Genomic DNA, 23,736 nt, shown 5'->3' with positions numbered 1-23,736 from the left:
AAGAAGAAAAGCTTACAACAGTACAAGGAGAAAGAACAAGAGTACAGAGTACATTCCAAAACTACAACTCGCTTGCTGCAAATGACAACAGCAAGAGCACACAATGTCAGTGATCACTAGAAGAGTGATGTTTTCATTGTTAGGTACCACTGAGTCGACCTCAATTCACAGCAACCCCATGTGGCACAACGGTTAAGCATTTGGCTGCTAACCAAAAGGTTGGTGGTTCGCACCCACCCAGTGGCTCCTCAGAACAAAGACCTGCTAATCTGCCTCCGTAAAGATTACAGCCAAGAAAATCCTACAGAGCAGCTCTACTCTGTCATATGGGGTCCTTATGAGAAGAATGATAAAGGGATTTAAAACAGGCCAAGTGGCAGAAAGCAAGCCACTGCTGAGTCTCCAAAAGTTCAAAGATGATTTCTCTTCGCTACCAGTTGTATCGCCTAATGACAAATCTTGTCGTAGGAGAATGATTTACAAAGGATATGTTCCAAGCCCAACTTTGTTCCTTTCCTAGTCACTGACTGGGGTTTGCCACGTGTCTTCTAAATCCTAACACTGATTAATGCATAATCAAATTAAGTTGCTACATTTTTTAAAGCATAGCTATTTCTTGCCTAAAGTTGTCCTTTCTCAGCAGCTTTCTAGCATTAAAAAGAAAATAATTAAAATAAAATATTTGCCATTTAAATGCAAGGGTCACATGACATCTGGCCATGGTGAACACGGTTAAAGTTTCCTGAGCAGCTGGAAACTGCAAGAATACTGTATCTATTTTAACAAATTCAGCCAAGTCTCCTCCTAATTTATCAGGAGGAAACTACCTATTGATTGATTTGGAGGAATCTTAATTCTACCAATGATGGGATATTCAGAAGCAAACAAGGGCTTCTGGCTGGACTTGTACCAGGCTGTGATCACTAGAGCAAGATCCTCATCGATTTTGATGCCATGCAATTGGCAGGTCAAGAGAAACAAACATGGCTGCTTTTCTGGGTTAGGCTATCTCATAATCCCTTCAGTTAGTTACTTGTCTACGGAGTCTAACAGATAAAACAATACTTTTCATGGTCGAGTATAGTAAGGGATGGAACAGGGTTCCCAGCTTGTTCCATTCTGTGCCTGACCCTGACTTGTAGGAACGTCTATGGGACATTAACACAGAAATATTGCTGGGGACCAATCGTAGACTAACCAAAATCAAAAAACCAACTGCCATCGAGTTGATTCCAACTCATGGCAACCCCACATGTTACAGAGTAGAAATGTGCTCCACAGGGTTTTCATGTAGTAGGGTAACCTAGTCTATATGTTATTAACTCCCTAGGCCGCAGAGGTAAAACACAAATATTATATACATCACTTTCTTTTTAAAGGAGTGATATCCATAAATAAGACAAGCTCAGGCCAGCTCTCTACTACTGCCTTCTGCACTAGGATCAGTTACTCCTAACTAGCTCCTACTGGGAGAGGTAGGCCCTGCCTTCTGTCTCAATAAATCCCTAGGGGAAATTCTTGATCTCTCAAGCTCTCCAGTCACCTCCTCCTTTTCCATGGAAGCCATCTCTATCCTTTGCTGTTACTACCACTTGCAACCTGTAACTTCAATTTCCTCTTCTCCCTTGGAAAATCCACGGCAAAAACAATGCATGTGTTCAATAAATCTCATTTCATTTCCTCCTCTCGGGAATAGCAAAGGACTCTATTTCCAGCCTCTCCTGCAAATTGGGTTGAGGCCCAAGTTCAGGCCAACGGACACAAGTAATAAATGCTACTTCAGGGTCTATCAACAAAACTCCCTGCACAGGTATCTCTCTCTCTGCCTCGTCCAGATCAACCCTGGAGGCCAAATGTGTAAGAGGGCAACGTCACAAGATGACTGGATCTTGGATCCCTCTAAGTCACCACTTGGAAAGCTGCAACCCAGGAGAGTTGCCCCATCTACTAAGAATGTGGCAGGGACAAGAAATAAACTTCTACTGGCTAAGCCCCTGATATTTCAGGGCTTGTTAACAGGGAATAGCCCAGCTTATCCTACTACAGAATGCAATTTCTAAATTTCTCCCACCACACCCTGTCCTGTTGCAAATAAATGGCCCAGCTGAGACTTAAGTGTTTGGTTTTTCCTGGCACTTAATTATTACTAAGAAAGAACAAAAATGTATAAAGGATGCCTCCTAATGTTGTTTTCTTTTCTTTTCATTAGACTAGAGGTTTTCCAACTTTATCCATCAGTATAAACCTTTTGTAAATGAAATTTTACACCAACCCCAATATAAAAACAGATAAAAGCTCATTTTTTTCACTTGCTTCACTCTCCATTTCCCACCACACACCTTTGGCAATAACTATACCAAACAATCTCTGTTCCCCAAGGAGAAAATATTCAGCTACATTTCAAGGAAAGTGAGACTTAGATGGTTTTGTATGTTTCCTCGCAGGAGCTTGCTCCCCATATGTATCACCAGTCTCAAACTGTACCAGTCAACCTCTTTCCTTCTCTCTGAGTTCCATCTGCACTGGCTGTCTCTCAATTCCTCCCACCATTTGCCTCTGGGTCTCTTTTTTCAGATTTGCTTCTACGTGCTCCTTGATGAGGTCAGTTTCCCTACTGCACGTCTTATGTACCATGTAGCTCTCCTTCATTGCACTTAATACAGATATATACTTGTATAATCCCCTAATTTTTTCTCCTTCACAAGACTCCAAGCCACATGAAGGCAGGGACCATGTCCTTTTCTCTCCACTATATACATTCAATATCTAGTGCATATTGTCAACCAGATATTTGAATGAATGAAGACAGAAACTCCAGTGTGGAGCACCAGCCTTGGCTACCGGGGGCAGAAGGCACAAAGGGCTGGGTAAGGTGGGTTGCTAAGAATGCTGCTGGGGTAACCAGCACTATGAAGCATCAGGTGAATGAGAAAGAAATGGTCTTAGAGTTTAGCCTCCTAACTTCTTCCTCTATTCCAGCCACAAAAATGTCCTGAATCAGTCTCAGAGCAAATATAAGCAGCAGTAGCAGGGTGGAGCAAGATAGGCATGGAGATTCTTAGAAACATAAGGAGTTACATGAGAAACCAAAGGGTTCCTCAAACTTCATCAAAGTTAGAAGGGAAGAAGACTTGTGGCTACCCGCCTCTGCTCACTGCACTGTGAAATAGTTTCAGTTCCCCCTGTTAATCCTTTCAGTCTTGATGTTGTTGTTGTTGTTAGTCATCGAGCCAACCCCCGCAACACAAAGTGACCCCATGTACAACACAGCAGTCCTGTGCCATTCCCGTAATTGGCTGTGGATCAGACCACTGTGATCCCTAGGGTTTTCACTGGCTGATTTCCAGAAGTAGATTGCCAGGCCTTTCTTCCTAGTCTATCTCAGTCTGGAAGCTCTGCTGAAACCTGTACAGTGTCACAGCAGCATGAAAGCGCCCAGTGACAGGTGGTGGCTGGCCAGGAACCGAACTTGGGTCTCCCGCGTAGAAAGCAAGAATTCTGACACTGAACCACCAATGCTTCCCCTTTAAGTCTAACACAACCTAAAATTAGTTATTTACTGAGAAAATACTTTGTATCCAGCACACCACTATTGCAATAGTCTACTGACTTAAGTACTTGAAAAGCACAGTGATGTCTAGGAATAACAGATATCCCATAAGGACTGTCTCTATTTGTTCCCATAACCACTCAATGTACTCCTCTACTGTTTCCCATAAAACACCCAGATTATTTGACAGGTATCCAGATGAACCTCCTTCTAAACGGAGACCAAACTATATGAATTCCCTGCTTCTGATGCTAATGTTGAACTATCTTATGTGTGAAAATCTGTACAGCTCTCACTGGGTCTCAGATATAACAAAATTTCTTGGCCACTCTTTAAAAATTTCCTTCTTTCATAAACAGAGAGCTTTCATTTTTAAAACACCAGAAGACACAGAAAAGAACATGTTCCTCTCTCTGATTGAGAGAGATCTCATAGAGCTTCAGACTGGTTCGTTTGGTTCAAACCCTTGCTGAGAATTTGCATTTCTAACAAGTTCCCTGCTGAGAATTTGCATTTCTAACAAGTTCCCAGAAAGTTATACATAAGAATCACCTGGGGATCCTGTTAAAATGTAGATTCTGATACAGAATATCTGGGGTGGAAATGCAAATTCTTAGCAGGGGTTGGAACCAGAACGAACCAGTTCAAAGCCCTGGATGTTAAATTCACAATTTAAGGCCTATCCTAAACCTTGGAGCCCTGGTGATGTAGTGGTTAAGAGCTACAGCTGCTAACCGAAAGGCTGGTAGTTCGAATCCACCAGTCGCTCCTTGGAAACCCTATGGGGCAGTTCTACTCTGTCCTATAGAGTAGCTATGAGTCAGAATCCACTCAACAGCAGTGGGTTTTTTTGGTTATACTAAACCTTGAAGGTAGTTTCATAAGAATATATAATGTCTTGAAAGACCCAGAAGTACTCCTTATAAAAGCTTTTATTATTTAAAAAAAAAACAGCAAATAATAAATCTCTTGGCAGAATGAGATAGGAAAAAAGGACCAATATGATCACGTCAAAATGGCAGATGTTGGCACAGCCCAGAATCCAAAGCCTGATTAGAGGGCCAGATGCTACTTCCCAGAGTTACCCTGGTGGCAATCCAAATGTGCCACTCAAGTGTTTGTCTCATCTTCTTCTATTTCTGCTTTTCATTAGAGTCCTTTTCTACCCTTTCATCTTATCTCCAATGTTTCCTGCTTTGAAATAAGTGTCAGACATAATATACTTTAGAAATGTAACAGTAGTATTTTAGGGAACAAGTAGGTTATTGAGACCTGAAAGAGCATTTCTTTGGGCATTTCTGGGGCAAAACTTCAATACAGATGAAACAAACATTTTTTCTAAAGGTTTCATTATTCTGAAGCAATGCAGTTTTAATTTCCTTTTAATACCAAACAGACAAGCTTCCAATAGATCACTCTTGCAAGGCCACCACTACAACTACAGGGTCTAATTCCAGGCCAAAGAAAAAGGTCACAATTCTTGAAATGGTTGAAACCATTGACTCCTCAATAATTTAGACACAAATTACATATTGATTACATATTTTACGATGAAAGTGATCACTTTCAGAGAACTCAGTTTTGAAACAAATGTTATAAAAACGCAAATTTGTCCATACAAATGCCATACAAGCGTCAACATGCTTAGAAGAGTCACCACACTCAAGGGTGGAATTTTCACAGATCAACACAACCAACCTCAGGATTCACGACCAAATCTTGCCAACAACCGTTCGGTGTATTCTGAACAAGGGTCAATAGTGATATAAATCAAGAGCATGTTCTCGGTCACAAAGAGATACCGAATATACTAGGTATATTCTCTGCAACACTGGGGAGTTACAAAAAGCTTTCTACAAAGAGAATAGGGGATAAGCAATCATGCTTATAACAAGGCTGGGTACTTTGAAAGTCAGGGGGTGATTTTCACACTACAGTCCCAGCCTACAGCAATGTTTTTCTGGACAATAATATTTGCTCCTGATATGTCCAGCAGAACTACCTCAGTCCACTGCTTCTTAATCACATGCTCCTTGGTATCTGGCCTCCCCTGGAACGACAGTCAGGATTAAATAAGCGATTTAAAAACCAATCAATATAAATCAAAATAAATCCAAAGAAGCTAAATTCAGCAGACAAATGTTTTGTCTAATTTCCCTTTGCAGTGCTCTGAATTCCAACTGTTTTATGTTCTTCATTTGAAAGGGCACAGGAAGGAGAGGATTACCTCAGCCTGGCCAGTCTGGAATAATTACACTTTCCCCGAGGCTGAATGATAATTGACTCAATATTCACAGTCATAGCTCTCAACCTGCCAAGGCACAAATGCACAACGCTGGCCTGGAAAACAAAAAAATGTGTGTCAAAAGCCCTAGATGAGGAATACAATATCAGAAAGTTGGAATTTTTGAAACAGTGTTAGCCACTTAGAGAAAATAGGAAAAGAGTGTAAAATTGCCGAAAGTTGGGACAAAATCTCAGTAATAGTTGAGTTATGCAGCTCTTTCAATTCTATAGTCTGAGCATCAATTATGTGCAAAGTGACACAGATGGGTAAAACCCAAGCCTGCCCTTACAGAGTTAACAAACAAAGAAGTTAAGCCAAATACACAAAACACAAAAATAGAGAATATGGCAGGCGATATAAGGGAGGTCCAAATTCCGGGAACAGTAAAATCACAATCAGTGTGGGAGAATCACATAGGAACGGGACATCTCAGATGGGTTTTGAAAAGCGGCTACAATGTTAACAGGTGAATACTGTGAGGAGGTTACTCCACAAGAGGAAATGTGCATGAGCAAAGTCTCCAAGTGAGAAAGTGCAGGGCCAGAGGACAAATCGCAGAGTATTCCAGCAAGACAGGAGCACACAGTTAGTGACACCTGGAAGGGGTAATATTTGGAGGGACTTGGGAAAACATTTGTGCTTTACCTAGGCCCTGGGGAGTCACGATCAGAGCTGCGCTCTAAGAAGAAGAAATGGATGAAATAGTCTAGAGTGGTTTAGATATCAGAGGCAGAAAGTACAGAGCGACTGCACTACTACAGGTGAGAAGCAAAGGGAGCCTCAGGTATGGTGATAGTAGTGGTGGTGGTAGTGGTGAGAACAGAAGAGACATAACAAAAATATCTTTAAAAAAAAAAAAAAGATTTAAGGAAAAAAGAACTCTAAGTGACTTCTTTTTGTGTTTCTAAAACAGAAATGAAGACCCTATCTCCAGCTGGTTGTTTCCTCCCTGTAGATCTCTCAATATTCACCCTATCCTTCCTCTGCAATCTGCACCATTCTTTTACCTATAATTTGGCATAGCCTAGGTAACTTTTTTTTTTTTAATCATCTCTGTGATGGTGGAAGAAGATAACATAGGGTGCCTGGTATCTGCCAAGTGAGTAACAGTTTAGCACAAAGAGGCCACACGTACCTACTGTCATGGAGTGAATTGTGTCCCCCAAAAATGTGTGTCAACTTGGCTAGTCCATGATTCTCAGTATTGTGTGATTGTCCACCATTTTGTCATTTGATGTGATTTTCCTATGTGTTGTAAATCCTACCTCTATGATGTTAATGAGGTGGGATTAGCAGCAGTTATGTTAACAATGCAGGACTCAATCTACAAGATTAGGTTTTGTCTAAAGCCAATCTCTTTTGAGATATAAAAGAGAGAAGCAAGCAGAGAAACAGGGGGAACTCATACCACCAAGAAACAAGAGCCAGGAGAATAGGTCATCCTTTGGACCTGGGGTCCCTGCGCTGAGAAGCTCCTCAGCTGGGGAAGACTGACAACAAGGACCTTCCCCCAGAGCTGACAGAGAGAGAGAGACTTCCTCTGGAGCTGGCACCCTGAATACAGACTTCTAACCTCCTAGATTGTGAGAGAAAAAATTTCTCTTTGTGAAAGCCATCCACTTCTGGTATTTCTGTTATAGAAGCACTCGATAACTAAGACAACTACCTTATAACATGATTTTAACATACACTTAAGGTAGGATTCCCAAGGAAAGAGTCCATGAAGTAGAATCTAAAACTTGATCATTAAAAAGAAGTATATGATACCTTTGTCAAAGCATGCAAATACTTTTGCCTGATGGTTATGTGTAGACATATTATTTAGTCCATCCACCAGAGGCCAGTGTAGGATTATTCCCTGAACTGTATAGTCTTACACTATACAATATACACTATACAGTATGCACTGTACATACTTGCTCTTAAATACTTCAAGGAATGGGGGTGTGAACAACTAACACTGTAGAAAATATTTTACATTTTTTATATTGTAGAGTCAAGATTTTTTTAATATTTAATTTTGATGTTCCTCTTATAATCATAAATGGTCCTCCAATCATAAAAACTTTACACTTGAGTACGTCTTTAAAACTCTACCAAGTACCTTCATAAACATTTCATCTGATTCTCACCACAACTATATGAGACATACTGAGTAGGTAGAATTATCCCTGGTTTATAGATTAGACAGAGTAGGGGACAGGCCCGCGGTCTCAAGGAATTAGTAAATACCTGGACTAGCACTCAGGTCTTCTGAATCCTAAGCTAAAATAGTGCTCTTTCCATTACACTGGCCCCTCCCAGAACAAAATGAGATCTACAAGGGCAGTATAGTAAAATTTCCATAAAACAAAATCTCTTCAACCTACAAGATTTTCCTTTACCCCGAGATCATGCCCTTTTCCTGCCCACACAAAATGCATCTACTTAAGGTGACCTCTTTCACTCACATAGGTTGGAGAACATTAAAAGGAGTAATTTGTCCCCCTGTCCTCTACAAATAAATAATTTTAGGAGTTTTCAAACTTTATGATGCAGAATAACCTTTTCTGTACAATTTGTACTACTGTAGGGCTCCAACATTGGCCTAGGTTGGTAGTGTAGTGCAAGAGCAGACCTAAATTATATACTATGTCTTTCACATTCCCTCATATTTTCAGGGAACCTCTAGGGTAACTCTCAAGAAAAAGCACGAAGTATAAAAAAACAGTCTGAAAAGCCATTCTTTCAATTGTCCTTGAGGAGTCCTGGTGGCACAGTGATTAAGCACTCAGCTGCTAACCAAAAGGTTGGCGGTTCAAACCCACCAGACGCTCCGCAGGAGGAAGATGTGGCAGTCTGCTTCTGTAAAGATTTACGGCCAGCCTCGGAAACCCTATGGGGCAGTTCTACTCCGTCCTATAGGGTCACTATGAGTCCGAATCAACTGGAAGGCAATGGGTTTTTTGGTTTTAATTGTCCTTACTGCTCTTTTCTTAACTCATAGAGTACTCATTCAACCTACAACTGAGGCCCCTTCCCCTACACCAAAGACAATATTCTGAATATTATTAATTAGGAGCCCTGGCGGCGTAGTGGTTAAGAGCTCGGCTACTAACCAAAAGATCAGCAGTTCAAATCCACCAGCCGCTCCCTGGAAAGCCTATGGGGCAGTTCTACTCTGCCGTACAGGGTCGCTATAAGTCAGTACTGACTATGGCATCTAACAACAACAACATGTAAAGAATAGGAGCTCTGGCGGCGCAGTGGTTAAAGCGATCGACTGCTAACTGAAAGGCTGGTAGTTCGAAAGCACCAGCGGCTCTGCAGGAGACACATGTGGCAGTCTGCTTCCATAGAGATTTACAACCTTGGAAACCCCATGGGTTTTCGACTTGACGGAAGTGCGTTTTTTTGTTTATGTAAAGAATAACCAGTATTGCCTTACCGATCAACCTCTAACTATACAATCTAAAAAATATGAAGAAGCCCTGGTGGCACTGTGGTTAAAATGACTGACTGTTAACTAAAAGGTTGGTGGTTCAAAACCATCAGCGGCCCCACGGGAGAAAGATGTGGCAGTCTGCTTCCATAGAGATTTATAGCCTCAGGAACCCTATGGGGTCGCTGAGTACAAATTGACTCCACAGCATTGGTTTTTTTTCTTTTGGTTTGGTATTCTACCTTCACAAATCTAGAGCATTTGGGAAGCATACGGTCCTCGATAAACAGCAATAAAAAGAACTAGATATCAGTGGATGAATTCTGCTAGGGCAGGGACTCTGTCTCATTCATCTTTGTATTCCCAGATTCTAACTCAATGCCTAAAATAAAGTGGGAACACAGTCAATACTGAACTGACCTCAACATTAGCAAAAACTGGACTACAATTAGGGACTAAACTCAATCCTCAGAAATTAGATAACTGGCTACAAGTCACATAAAGCATAATTTATGGAGAAGGGGGGAAAGAAAAGAAAATAATGGTACTTGATTTATAATCCCCTATAAAATCTAATGCAAAGGCAGGCTCAGTCCAGAAAACTCAAGATTCCTGTGCTAAGGGAGCAATGGGCTGCAAGAAGAGTGAGCTAACAGCACTATCTCATCTGGAATGAACCCAGGTAGGGAAAAAAAAAAGACACTAAATATCACATACTAGAAAGTTGTGGTTTGATTTTCATATAAGCAAGTTATGGGTTTGACTAAGATTAAGTTTCCTGTTTGTATCACTTTAATTTAGATGACCATTTCAAAGAAAATATTGTTGTTTCATGGCTGAAAGAATATTTTGCTACAAACATGGCATCTGAATACATGCCCACTCAACTCAATCAAACGACACAGGCTTATGACCACCTCAGTTTCAAGTCAAGCAATTAACCCCTTTCCTTCAAGTAACAATACATTTAACAACCATGAGTAATAATAGCTCAAGTTAAAGAGAAACGCATAAAAAACAAAGTGCACCCACTTAACGTTGCTTAAATTGGCTATTTACAGGTTGATAGTGACCATCTTAAAAGCTTATTTGACTATGAGTAGTTTTCTGCTTGTGTTTTGTAAAAGTTGAAAATCCCATTTGCCTAAGACTATTCACTTCTCTAATTTATATCTAAACATAATATATATATGTACACATATGATATAAAGAATCAGAGAAAAGGATTCTTTTATTTGTAAACAAACCAAAATAAATACAATTCTCATAATACCTTATTACACTGAGAAAACCTACTAGAAAAGATATTTATTGTAACCAAATAGTATGCATTAAAAACAATGCTGGAAATAAATGTTATGATTATAATTCAAAATGTTGTAAATACTTAAATACATTTTCTTTCCTTATCCTATTACACCTGAACTACAACAGACACACACACACAAAATGATTATCTATGGACCAAATATTCATGTGCAGAATGAATATGAACTGTAACAACTGCAGCTGAAGATTTATGCTAATATATCTAAAACAAAATGGCTCAATCAGCTCAAAATCTGTCATAATTTGAAATTTCCCCTTGCAACTGAACCAGCAGTTTTCTGTGTTTTATAATTTGTCAATTTGTTCCCTAACTGTAATGATTTAGTGATGACAAAAGAAATAGAAAAACAAATGTAAATTGCTTAATTACAGTTTGCAGCTGTTCCCCCAAAGAGAAAGAACAGGTTAATACTGCTGATGCTGTTTCTTCCACAGGAATCTGCTATAAATTAGTTCACTTCATTCAATACTTTTTTCTCCTTCAGTGTTCTATGTGATATTTGATTTTATGCTGCGATAACGAGGTCACATACAGACAGCTACAGAATGTATGATCAATATAAAACTACAAACTTTTTTTCCTCCCTTTCATTCTTTCCAGCAATACCAAAACACACATCAATAAAAAGCTGTAAAATAGCACTGCTTCCTTATTCTCTCTCTTGGAGTGACAGATTAATTTGACTATTATAATTTTTTTGAACTGCCTAGCTGCTTTTTATAAAGGAATCCTGGTGACGCAGCAGTTAAAGTGATCAACTGCTAACTGAAAGGTCAGTAATTCGAAACCACCAGGGCTTCGCAGGAGAAAGATGTGGCAGTCTGCTTCTGTAGAGATTTACAGCGTTGGAAACCCTATGGGGTTGCTACGAGTCGGAACTGACTCAAGGGCAGTGGGCTTGGTTATTTGGGTGTTAGCTGCTTTTATTAGCAAGTCCACTCACGTGATGCCTTCTGCAAATTTCTCTTCAGGTTAACATTATCCCAATGGCTTATGTCTTAAGTTAAAGTGTAAGTTTACCGCTATTTGCTGTGTTATTTTCAATTCTGCTCTTTACTGTTAAATTCACATTTGCTAAAGCGCTTCCCGAGTGGCCTTTTTTTCTCCTCGTAATGTGGCTAACGAAAAAAAGGAAACAAAGACACTGCAAATGGCCTGTGAACTAAAAACACCACTCAATATTCAACACAGAATTAAATGACTGATAACAACAGCACAGAAAATGTGGCTTAAGTGCCACCTGGAAGCATAAAGCTGGTCAGTCTGTTTCCAACTTCCTCTGCAGGCAATCTGCCAGTTGCAAGGGTATCAAAACAATGTTCAGCACCCCCGGTCTCGATCTAATACTCAACAGAAAACAACTGCAAAGGGCTACACAACAAGGATTATTTTTCTTGTTGTGTTTTCTTTTATTAGAGAAAGCTGTTGTTATGCTCTACTGAACTCCTTTCCTGTTCTGAAATTGGTAAGAGGGCCAGCTGCTTTCTCAATTTCTCTCTTTGGTATTTTTCTGTAGCAGATTTTAAATTCATTCTTCACATTGGGAAAAGCCTTTCTTTGTGCCCCATGGAACTTTAAAGATGCACTTCTAATGCTCAAATTCTAAATCACTTTGGGGACCAAAATGATATGTCAACTTTGGAAGCGAGTTGTTTTACAGACTGTCACCAGTTTCATTTTTAATTACGTTTTTCTTCAGATGCTGTCAAGTATGAGCAGTGCTATTCCTTTGGCTGAACTGACAACTCAAAGTTTATCAGTCCAGAAGTGTAAACCAAATCCCAGCCCAAGAGCCTAAGCTCTTGACAGGATATATGCTCAATAAGGATGAAAATAAAAGACTCCTGAAATGAGAACTCTGTAACTTTGAACAAGTCGCTTGGCCTCTGTGGGCCTCACACAAGATGATTGTGACGTGTCTTTCACTCTTTCTTCTCCCTTATCCTGTCAGTAGCACCACGTGCTGTCACTCCTTCACCTGCAGTGTCTCACGGACCCTTTCTGCTTTCCATTTACTCCTCCAATACCCTCGTCCAGAACTCCACACCTGTATTTCTGCCCAGCCTCCAAGCTAGTCTCCCTGACTCCGCGTTCCTCTCCTTCCTTGCCTCTCTCTACTTTCCAAAGTCATCTGCAGCATGTACAGGTGTGTGTGTGTTTCTTAATTCTACTACCGCTCCCAGTTATCTACTACGGTGAAACCTACGAAAGCCAGAACTTGACAGGACTGCCTTGTTTTTCCGGGTCTGGCAAGTTTTCCACCTTTGACAGGGTGCACTTTCGCCTTCTATTAGTGGAAATTATTTGCGTTTTCCTTCTCTGACCGTTTTCTGCCTTACGCAGATTCCAGCTTTCACAGGTTTTACTGTATATCAATCGCCAACTTGGGACGATACGATGCAGTCTCCTCTGCAGTCTCCTCTTCCTGTGCCTGTCCCTTAGGTGAGGATGCTCTTTAGGGTTCGGGCTGAGTCCCTACAGTCTGTCTTCAAGTCATTCTGTCTTTTATTCTCCTTTTATTTCATTTATTCAACAAATATTTATTGAGCATCTACTCATTTTACATTATCAGAAATTACTCTAGCTTTAGACATTAAAATAATAGTGTTTAACAAAGCCCACAAGAAGCCTGCCCTCATTGAGCTTACACTCAAGTGAATCAGAATAAATATATTTTGATGTATTACATCCATTCCTATGGCTCATATTATCTATACGCCAGTGACACCCATATTTTGAGAACTGCCCAGTGCTGTAAGAAGGGTAGAAAAGCAAAGTGGGCTTTGGAGTCATACTGACTAGACCCATGGTCCAACTCCATCACTTACTAGTTACTAACTGTGGGCAAGTTATCAACCCTAAACCTAAAACCTCAGTTTCCTCATCTATACATTGGGAATAATAAAAATAATAACAATTAAAAAGTAAACAAACTCGCTAGGTTACTGTAAGGGTCCATTGAGGTGATCCATGTAAAGAGCTAAGAAAAACATTCAAAACCAAAAATCAAACCCACTGCCGTCGAGTCGATTCTGACTCATAGAGACCCTATAAGACAGAGCAGAATTGCCCCATAGGGTTTCTACAGGGAGCGCCCGGTGGATTTGAATGCCGACCTTTTGGTTAGCAGCCGTAGGTCTTAACCACTACACCACCAGCAAAACATCAGTACTTAATAAATCTTAGCTGCTCTCAGTACTAATATTAAGACTGGTTTCCTTATAATCTCACAATCCCAGATGTTTCTATGGAACAGGTATCGTGGTATAGAGAATGTCTGAAGTTTGAACCTTTGACCTGACCTCCGGCAAGTTACCAATGTACAATGACTTTCAGTTCCCTAGGCTATAAAAGTGACAGTCATAGCTATTCTTTCTGTCATTGGGACAAATAAGTTACTCGGTATAAATGCTTAGTGTATATATCAATGAATCAATCCAAAAGTAAAGAACACTGGACTGTCTCTTCCAACTCTATGATCTGAACAGAAACAAGCTTTCAGGAATTTATCTGGAATATTAAATGAATATAGCTAGTCCTGCTTTTAAGGGACTGCATTATCAGAATTTATAGTCTAAACCAGCAGTCCTCAAAACTAATGGAGCATCAGAATCACCTGGAGAGCCTTATGAATATACAGATTCATAGTCCCCTCCCTAGAGAATCTCATTTAATAAGCCTGCTATAGAGTATGGAAATCTTTATTTTATAAAAGAGTGCCAGGTCTTTTTGCTATTCAGTCAGGTTGAGAACCACTGATCTATATGAGTGCTGTCCAATAAAAATATAATGCAAGATACATATGCACTAGTCACATTAAAAAAAAGTCTTTAAAAAGTGAACTTAATTTTAATAATATATTTTATTTAAACCAATTTCCAAATAATTATCATTTTAAAATGTAATTAATGTAAACATAGTATTGAGATATTTTACATTCTTTTCTATCATACTAAGTCTTCAAAATCTAGTATGTATTTTACACTTACAGGATATTTCAATGCAAATGTCAATTTTTCATCTAAAACATTTGATCTCTATGATTTCAAAAATTTACCTTTGAAAAAGTATATTTACATGCCACGTTGTCTCAAACATACTTAAAAGTCTTCCAAAAACTGAAGAGTATCAGCTTTTTTATTTAAATTTAAGTTAATTAAAATTAAACAATTAAAAGCCACATTTCAAGTGTTCAATAGCAACATGTAGCCCATGGCTAATGTATGAGACAGTGCAAACCTAAATGTGCCCAAGTCAAAAGGTAACTGTACATTGCTAAATTTGTAATGGTGGTATAGCACTGACATAATTCTTTAAAGAACTAGATGTGAATAAAGTAAAAAAATACAGATTAAACTCTTTTATGATTATATGTGATTATTAAAATCTAAGAAAAATTGAAACAGGGTTTTAGAAACCCCAAGAATCTAAAATTTTCAAATGCCAGACCGCCAATAGATTATAAAGCCACAGGCATGATATCTGTCTTGTTCAGACACACAATGTTCAACCTAAAAGGGAATTTAATTCAAATATTAATGACTAGGAAGGGAGAAAAAAGGTTGAGTTGATGGATATTTTTTTCAAAGATACGTTAAAAGAGCAGTAAAATGCTAAAAGCACAATGCACTGTAAATGAAATGAGAATAGCGTTCAAAAAAACTGAAAACAAAAGTACACATCAAAATCTGAAACAAAGTCCTTGATCTGGACAAAAGAAAATAGGTTAAAATAGATAAATATGACAGTGAATAGAAAGCTGTTATTATGTGGTAATACAGAACATCTGAAAACTGGAAGAATTATTTGGGAAACTGGATCCTAGGTATTTCAAGACAGAAAAACAATAAGTTATTAAGAGTTAATCACATAAGCACAGTAGATTCATTTCAATTTCCAAACTATTTTAAGCTGAATAGTTGGACGGGCAACTTTAATGGAAGTTAACCATTTAGCCTGAAGCATAAAATCAGATCAATAATCAACAATAACCACTTGTGTGGGGGGAGGGAAGAGTGGGGAGGGGAGCAGGGAGTGAAGAATTGGATAAAATTACACAAAAAATAACTACTGCAACCCTCCAAGATTACTGGAAGTAACAAAATGGAGTTGTAAAGGTTTAATGTCAACTTCTAAGTCACTGGATTCTTAAATATACAATTTTTGTGATGGCAATATGACCAAGAACTACCACTCTAAAATGGGGGAATGAATGCTTCCCAAAGGATAGTCTGGTAATTCTGGTCTGGAAGGAAATTAAAATAAATAGCTTTTTCTTTTCAGTAGTTTAGAAGTAACTCTAAACCTTATTGAATCAAGGTTACATCTCCATCTGAAAGACTTTTTATTTAAAGGATAATAAGTCTCTCTCTCTCTCTCTCTCTCTATATATATATATATACACGTCTACATCGATACATATGTAGAAAGCATGTGAAAGCTGGACAATGACTAAGGAAGACCAAAGAAGAATTTATGCATTTTGAATTAGGGTGTTGGGGAAGAATACTGAATACACCATGAACTGCCAGAAGAAAGAACTTGGAAGAAGTACAACCAGAGTGCTACTTGGAAGTGAGGACGGCGAGACTTGATTTCACATATTTTGGACATGTTATCAGGAGGGACCAGTCCCTGGAGGAGGACATCATACTTGGTAAGGTAGAGAGGGTCAGCGAAAAAGAGGAAGACCCTCAACGAGATGGACTGACACAGTGGCTGCAACAATGGGCTCAAACACAGCAACAATTGTGAGGATGGTGCAGGACCGGGCAGTGTTTCATTCTGTTGTACGTAGGGTCACTCTAAGTCAGAACCGACTCAAGGGCACCTAACAACAACAACATAGATATATATAGTGAAATAAATGGAGCCATGACCCAAAATGGCCATCACCAATGTTAACATTTTTACAACTGTCAAATTCAGCCCAAATCTGTCGATGCATAAGGCACACTGGCAGGTAGACTTTCTTGTCCTCCCTCCAAGGATAGGCTGGGTGGCCCTCCTATGAGCTCTCACTTCTCTCCACTATGGCACTTGTCATACGTTAGCATAATTTCCTGTTTGCTTATTTATCTTTCCCACTTGACTGAGTGCTAGAGAATACAAACTGCACCTTATTTATTTTTGAATCCTCAGTACCTAAAACAATATCTAGACTATAATAAAACACTCACAGAATTAATGAATGAATAAATGAATGAATGAAGAAAAATTATAAGTATTCACATCTGTAAAAAAATGATGGAAATATTATGGAAGGAGGTTGAGGTCTTTTTTTTCCCATTAGACACATATTTTCGAAAGGCCTATAAATTAATCATATTCACAAATAAACTGATATGAAAAAGACTGAAACTTAGTCTTTTATCTTCATCCACAATGATAATCAACAATATAATAATGTCTTCACCAATAATGAATAAAACCAAGATCTGCACGCTGATTTTCCAATACATATTTTACAACTTGGTCTTACCCTCTTCAACTAAAGACACTATTGAGAAAACAATTATAACTACCTGTTTAAAACTAATGATGTGTCTATTTAAACATTTTGATAGTGTACTGTATTTGTTATCAAATATATACTATGGTTTAAAAAACCCAGAGCTGCTTGAAAAAAACAAACAAAAAAAACCTTGATCAACATAAAGGTACTATAGTGAAAATTATGCTACAATATTAACAGTCTGAAGCAATAATGTGAATTTCTTTCAATAAGGCTATACTTTAATTTTTTCCAGGGAAATATTTTTAATAGGATTACTGACCCTTTTAACACTTCTAGAAAGAAAATGAATCCCATAAGCATTCTGGTGTATAACTATTATAAAAAATAAATAGAACAGTCAATCCGTGGAAATGGTAATGGACTTGAGAAACTAAGCTTACTAGCAAAATGTACAAAAGTATGCCTGGTGATAACCACTTTAACAGAGAAAAGGTTCCACTACATATCAGCAAAGGAACTGAACACACTGGGACAAATGAAGGGCCAGAAGGAAGGGGGAAGACAGGGACTTTGAAGAAACAGTTTCCATGTCTTTCTCAAATCTTTCTCAAACAGAATTAACCACATCTACCTTGATTAATTCTGCTGGCTATCACTCAACTGAGGCCAATCCCTAGGTCCTGTTTGGTTTTTCAGAAGGTATTTAAATGTTTCAGAGGAAAAAACGACTCTTACTGACTGAAGACACATTTTTGCACTCACAACTCTTTGTGTTTTAAGAGGAATTTTTTCATGCCATTAGTTTATAATATGAACCGGTGCCTAGCGGTATTTTGGACAAAAAAAAAAAACTAGCATGCTTGGAGATGCAGTTTATGTGACTTGCATAATCATTTATTCAGCTCAATTTGGGGCCCAAATCGGAACTCAAAATGAAGTCACCACATCTGCAACAACTGCCTTCTCAGCATACAATGATCATATTAAAAACAACGATCATACAGGAATTTGAAAACAGAATAGAACCTTATCCCAAAAACAAGTACCTTGTAACCTCCTTAGAACTTCTATGTGCTTTTAAGAAGTGCTTGCACTTCTAGGGTACAAAAATGAAGTCAGCCTTACGAATAATTTCAAAAATAATTTGGATCATCAAAACGCCACTGGCATAACAAAATCGCATTGGCTCTGCCAGTTTTAGCCTTGTTTACACCTCCCTTCTAGCCATCCATACTGCCATGTTTGGGTCCAGAAAATAGAAACTAAATCATTAGGCTCAGAGAAAGCAAGCATCTCCCTGAACCTGTGTTTACAGACCAAAAGATGATTTGGCCATTACCAAAATTAACTTGATCAATATATCATATCAAAGTAGATCACTCCTAGTCCTAAAGTTAACTAGGTATTTTCTAAATTCTCCATTTCTGTAAAGTGTTAGGTAAAACCACACCCACAGTTTTTGTTTAAGTGGTTTTTGTGTAAATGTAAAAAAAAAAACCACAGACATCCAGGATATTCCGACTATCTTGCAGAAAAAACAAACAGGTTATAATCACTTTTCCTTATCATTGTTACAACTGACTTTCTGACAGGTTTGTTCAGGACACATGAATCAGGACTTCAAATATACAGAGTCAGGTTTCTTGAGACAATGTCATGATCTCGGATATTATGAAACTCTCTCTTCTCAACCTTGGGTACACATTAGAATCACCAAAGGAGCTTTTACAAAATAGTGATTCCTAAGCTCCAGCCTGAGATGTAGGGTGGACTCTGGTATCAATATGTTCTAAAAGCACCCCAGGTGTGTCTAATGTGCAGGTAGGTAGAGAACCAATGGTCTCACAAATGAGGCTCAATGGTCCAAAGAGGGCCAAGGTTGAGAGCAAGCTAATGGTAATCTGAATCAGAACCTAGAAAAAAGATCATGAAGTCAAATGTCTACAGAAACCACTTGAATGAAACAGGCAGTGTATACACATATTCTTGCATTGTGTGAATGCCAGAGAATGTGACAAACTAGCAAACTCGGTTGAGGGGTTAGGGGGTGAAGCAGCGGCTCTTGAGCTCTAGCTGATTACTGCCACAAGGGAATACTGACCCTGGGATAATAGATCTTCTGACTTAATCAAGAGAAACCAAAAACCAAGATTTTTATGTAAAAGTTTCCAATTTTTAAATGTTGCCTCAATTAAAATAACAACACTGTGTGAGCCAAACGAAACACATAATGAAACACAAAGATCAGATTTGACCTTTAGGCCAAATCATCACCTCTGGCCAAAGGGTTGCTTATATGGTACAGAAACCACAGCCAAACAATAACGATGATGATAAATAACAATAATAATACCTAGTGTTCATTAAATTCTTATTATGTGTTAGCCACTATAGCAAATTTACAAAGATTATCTCAATTAACCCTCATCAACTTTAGGAGGTACCACTATTATCCCCTATTTTATTCAGAGGCACAAGAGGTTAAATAACCTCCCCAAGGTCACAGATACAGTTAGTAGCAACGCCAGGATTCAAAGATGTGCAGGGCAACTCCACAGCCCTAATCACCACGCTATATTTCTTAAAAGTTTTAAATATGCTTTAACAACCTCCACTCTTTGCACTTGGGTTTCTCCAAAAATAAAAAGAAAAGATTAGAATAAATAAATTTTCAGGTCCTTTCTAGTCCTCATAGTCAATGGCTCTCACTCCATAACACAATTCCTGGTTATATAAAGATATTGGTATTTACATATACCAGTCATGAATGCCCTAATGAGAATTGCCTGATCAAAGAATGGAATGAACGTTCACTAAATACTCTAAGGTTCTATCTGAAAAGGCAGCTATAAAAATATAATAAAATTACTTTATCTCTATTGCTATAGAAAGTTTACTCCATTTTACCTTTTGAAAGATGAGTAAAAGTGCTCAGAAATTCTTCATATGTTTGCTCATGACAATTAACAAATTTATCCAAGACTTCTTCAATTAACCGATCTTCATCCATAATCTCCAATCCTGATATTTTGGCAGGCATTCCTATTCACGAGGCCACTTTACCTATGAGACAAAGAAAAACACAGGCTAGAGAGAGTCATGCAGTACCCAATCCTTTGAAAATACTCTGGATGGATGGATGAAAAATTCTAAGGCCCTAAAGGACAGATCAAGATGGAGTTACTAGAGCAACAAATTGCTCTAGTAACTCAAGAAACCAGGGTTTTATTCATATCTTTGCTGCTTAATTATTAACTATCACAGTTTTATTTTTCCTTCAGTTTCCTCACTGCCATCTTTTATTATTATTATTATTGTACTTTAAGTGAAAGTTTACAAATAAAGTTAGTCTCTCATACAAAAATGTATACATACATTGTTATGTGACCCTAGTTGCTCTCCCTATAATGTGACTGCACACTCTTCCTTTCCACCCCAGATTTCCCGTGTGCATTCAACCAGCTCCTGATCCTCTCTGCCTTCTCATCTAGCCTCTGGACAGGAGCTGCCCATTTAGTCTCCTGTATCTACTTGAGCTAAAAAGGACACTCTTCACAAGTATCATTTTATGTCTCATAGTCCAGTCTAATCTTTGTCTGAAGAGTTGGCTTCGGGAATGGTTTTAATTTTGGACTAACAGAGAGCCCGGGGGGTCATGTCTTCCGGGGTCACTCCAGTCTCAATCAAACCATTAAGTCTGTATTTTTTTTACTAGCATTTGAGATCTGTACCCTACTTTTCTCCTGCTCCATCAGGGACTCTCTGTTGTGTTCCCTGTCAGGGCAGTCACTGATGGTAGCCAGGCACCATCTAGTTCTTCTGATCTCAGGTTAATGCAGTCTCTGGTTTATGTGGCCCTTTCTCTCTCTTGGCACTGCTATCTTTTTAATTCACAGGAATATTGTCATATGACTGCACAATTAGAAATTCAGTCTTTCAACAAATGTTAGTCATGATGATAATGATGATACTAGCTCATTCTTAGTATTCTGCCCTTTACCTACAGAAAGATCTGCTATGACTATGACCCTCTGACTTTGAAGACACTGACATCACCTAAAGATAAATCAAGGTAATTCCTCATGCATTACAACTCCAGATAAAACAGACTGTTGGAGATGGCTGAGTGAAAATAAAAAGTTGTAGCTGGATACCAACTTATAATAGAAGGAACTGTTTCAAGTTATTTGTACCTGAAAATTAGAAACAGCTGGGGAAAAACTGAGGCTTTACAACAAAAAGCTGAATAAATTACGCTTGCAGTTGTTAGATAACAAAGAATGATAAATAAATTCAAAGGTAGCGGTTATTTCACTATCAGTAGGAATGTACTTAATTACAAGAAGTCAGTGTCAATCTGCTTTTCCAGAATTGGACTCCAAAAAAATTTCAACAGTACATTTTATCAATCTTTTCCTCAAACCATTGCTAGTAATCTACTTCAGCAAACAAATACCAAACAGAAGCAGCCAGGCTGTGCTTTATATTGCTGCACATGGAAGCTTTAAGCGCAATAACAGAAATTCCTTTAAACTTTCTTTCCAGTTCTCAAACTGATGTACTCTGAGTATTTATCCTCAACACATCTCACTAGTACTACAGGCAAATAAATAAGAGGCTGTGCACAGCGCAATTCAAAATCCTTCAAGGCCTTTAATTTTCTGTATATGGTTATTGTAATGCAAAAGTAAAGATGCTACGTTTTTACTGACTTTTCTAAGACTTTTGCAATATCCAGTTTCACAGACTGTCCTTATTTGAAAAGTTTAGCAAATATACATCTTCAAATTTAGAAGTTTCCTTATCTATTTTTTAAAAAAATAAACAACCTAGTATTAAAAGTCCCTAGAAACTGTCAGAGCAGATAATCATTTACCAGACAGTCAAGTGGTTTATGCAAATCCTAGTGGTTTTCTAGAAGGAAGTAATGCTTTCTTCAGTTACCATTCATGTACTTTTATGTTTTTAGCATGAAGAATTTTTCTAAAGGAAAAAAGAGAAAGACTTACCTGGATAACAGGAGTCTTTGTTTTGATTTTATTTTTATTTTTTATGGCTTAGAGCTCCACAGGGAAGACCCAGAACATACTATGATGATAAGTAAATGTGTACTAAATATCTACCGGTAAATCATAACTAACACTTGCACAATCACAGCTTCTAGGAGGAAACACAAGGAGTACGTACTGCTCTTCCTGGTCTACTAAACTTCATTCGAAGACCACAAGCCTCGTTGGAAACAAGGTTCTCTTCTTACCAAGTCGAGGACAAGGAATGAGAAAATCACATGACCTCCCTAAAGTCCTGTTTTCAGCAATCTAACAGTGAAAACAAAAAACTACGTGAGCTGGTCAGCGCTGTGTGCTCTCTGAGAAGACATTATTCTGAAACATAGTATATGTAATTATCACCACTGATTTCGCACATCTCTGATATTTATCTTCGGATTCCTGCTTAGCTCAACTTACCCAAACAAAATGCAACTTTGACAGGCAGGAGCAGTAAGCCTTAAGACATCTCAAGCTAGTCTTCTCTCAAAGTCTATAAGCTACTTTTTAACAGCCTAACTACACACTGACCCGTTGCAGTCCAGTCGATTCTGAGTCATAGTGACAGGGGGGTTGTATGTCTGCAAAGAATGTTTTTACAAAACTGTGAAGTTTACTACTGCTGCCTGATAAATAATAACACATTTTTAATGAGTCTTGCAGGGGCTATGAAAGCCTACTTTCTCAAATGTTTATACTTCTGCTTAACAAGAATCTACTGCTGTATGGAAAGGTAAGATGGGATATTATCAAAATAATTCACCTTGGCTAAGGAAATGAAACCATCAACCTTAGTTCTTCACAGGGTGGGTTCTCCTTTTATATTTTTGCAAATGGCCAAATCTCCAAAACACCAAATTACAGTGCAATTGCATGGATTTATTTAAATGACAGAAGAGACCTAGTATAAACTGATTTCTTCTTAGATGAATTACAACAATTTTGCATCTTCTAAGATTTCTTGGATCGTTTAGATCACATGAAGAAAAGAGAAAGAAATCCAATGACAGAAATTGCTATAGATTTTTCCAGCTGAGAGAAACCTGAGATTATGTAGTCCAATCAGACAGAATAAAGGAATGAATCTGGGAAAAAAAGTTCACTTGGGGTTTTTGTCAACTAATGACTCTATCGATGAGCATTAATATGTGGTTTTCGTATGATAAATGGCAGTGAGATGCTTATGATTATGAATTTTAAGGCATGCATGAAGCCAGCAGGAAATTAAACACAATGTAGCAATCTCACTCTAGACGGGTGTATTTATGCCTGTATCCCAATAGCATACAAAACACCTTGAGCATAAGCATATGCTGTTGTTTTAGACACCTACCAATACAAACAAGAAAACAAAGGAAGAGATAAAAGGAATGAAGAGGAAGGCAGAAACACAAAACAAAACATATCTATGAAACAGAAAAGGATCTAAATTTCTTTACTGCTTTTTATCAGGATAAGATAAAAAACATACACACGGAGTTCTGGCAAAATGGCGCTCTAGGAAGAAGCACCACTCTGTCCCTCCACAGCAAAGATTCGAAAAACTAAGCCAAACAGAGAATACAACAATCCTGAAACCCTAAAACATCAAATGAAGAGATAAAGAACTCAGCCAAGCACCAAATGGAGTGAGAAAACTGACA

The 23,736-nt window shown here is 38.3% G+C and overlaps 1 protein-coding gene across 3 annotated transcripts in view; it reads right to left on the bottom strand.

Moving 5' to 3' along the window:
* The window catches only part of IFTAP (intraflagellar transport associated protein), a 91,254-nt gene that overhangs the window by 33,280 nt on the left and 34,238 nt on the right, over positions 1-23,736 (bottom strand). For all 3 annotated transcript variants that reach the window (XM_023738424.1, XM_023738431.1, XM_004369809.2), the window contains one exon: positions 19,953-20,108. In XM_023738424.1, coding sequence (XP_023594192.1) covers positions 19,953-20,085 — 133 coding nt within the window. In that variant the 5' untranslated portion in view covers positions 20,086-20,108. The remainder of the gene's footprint in view (positions 1-19,952; positions 20,109-23,736) is intronic.

Source organism: Trichechus manatus, unplaced genomic scaffold, assembly GCF_000243295.1.
Source record: "Trichechus manatus latirostris isolate Lorelei unplaced genomic scaffold, TriManLat1.0 scaffold00006, whole genome shotgun sequence".
Lineage (NCBI taxonomy): Eukaryota > Metazoa > Chordata > Mammalia > Sirenia > Trichechidae > Trichechus > Trichechus manatus.
The sequence above is the reverse complement of the archived record's forward strand: the minus strand, read 5'-3'. Positions and strand labels throughout refer to the sequence as shown.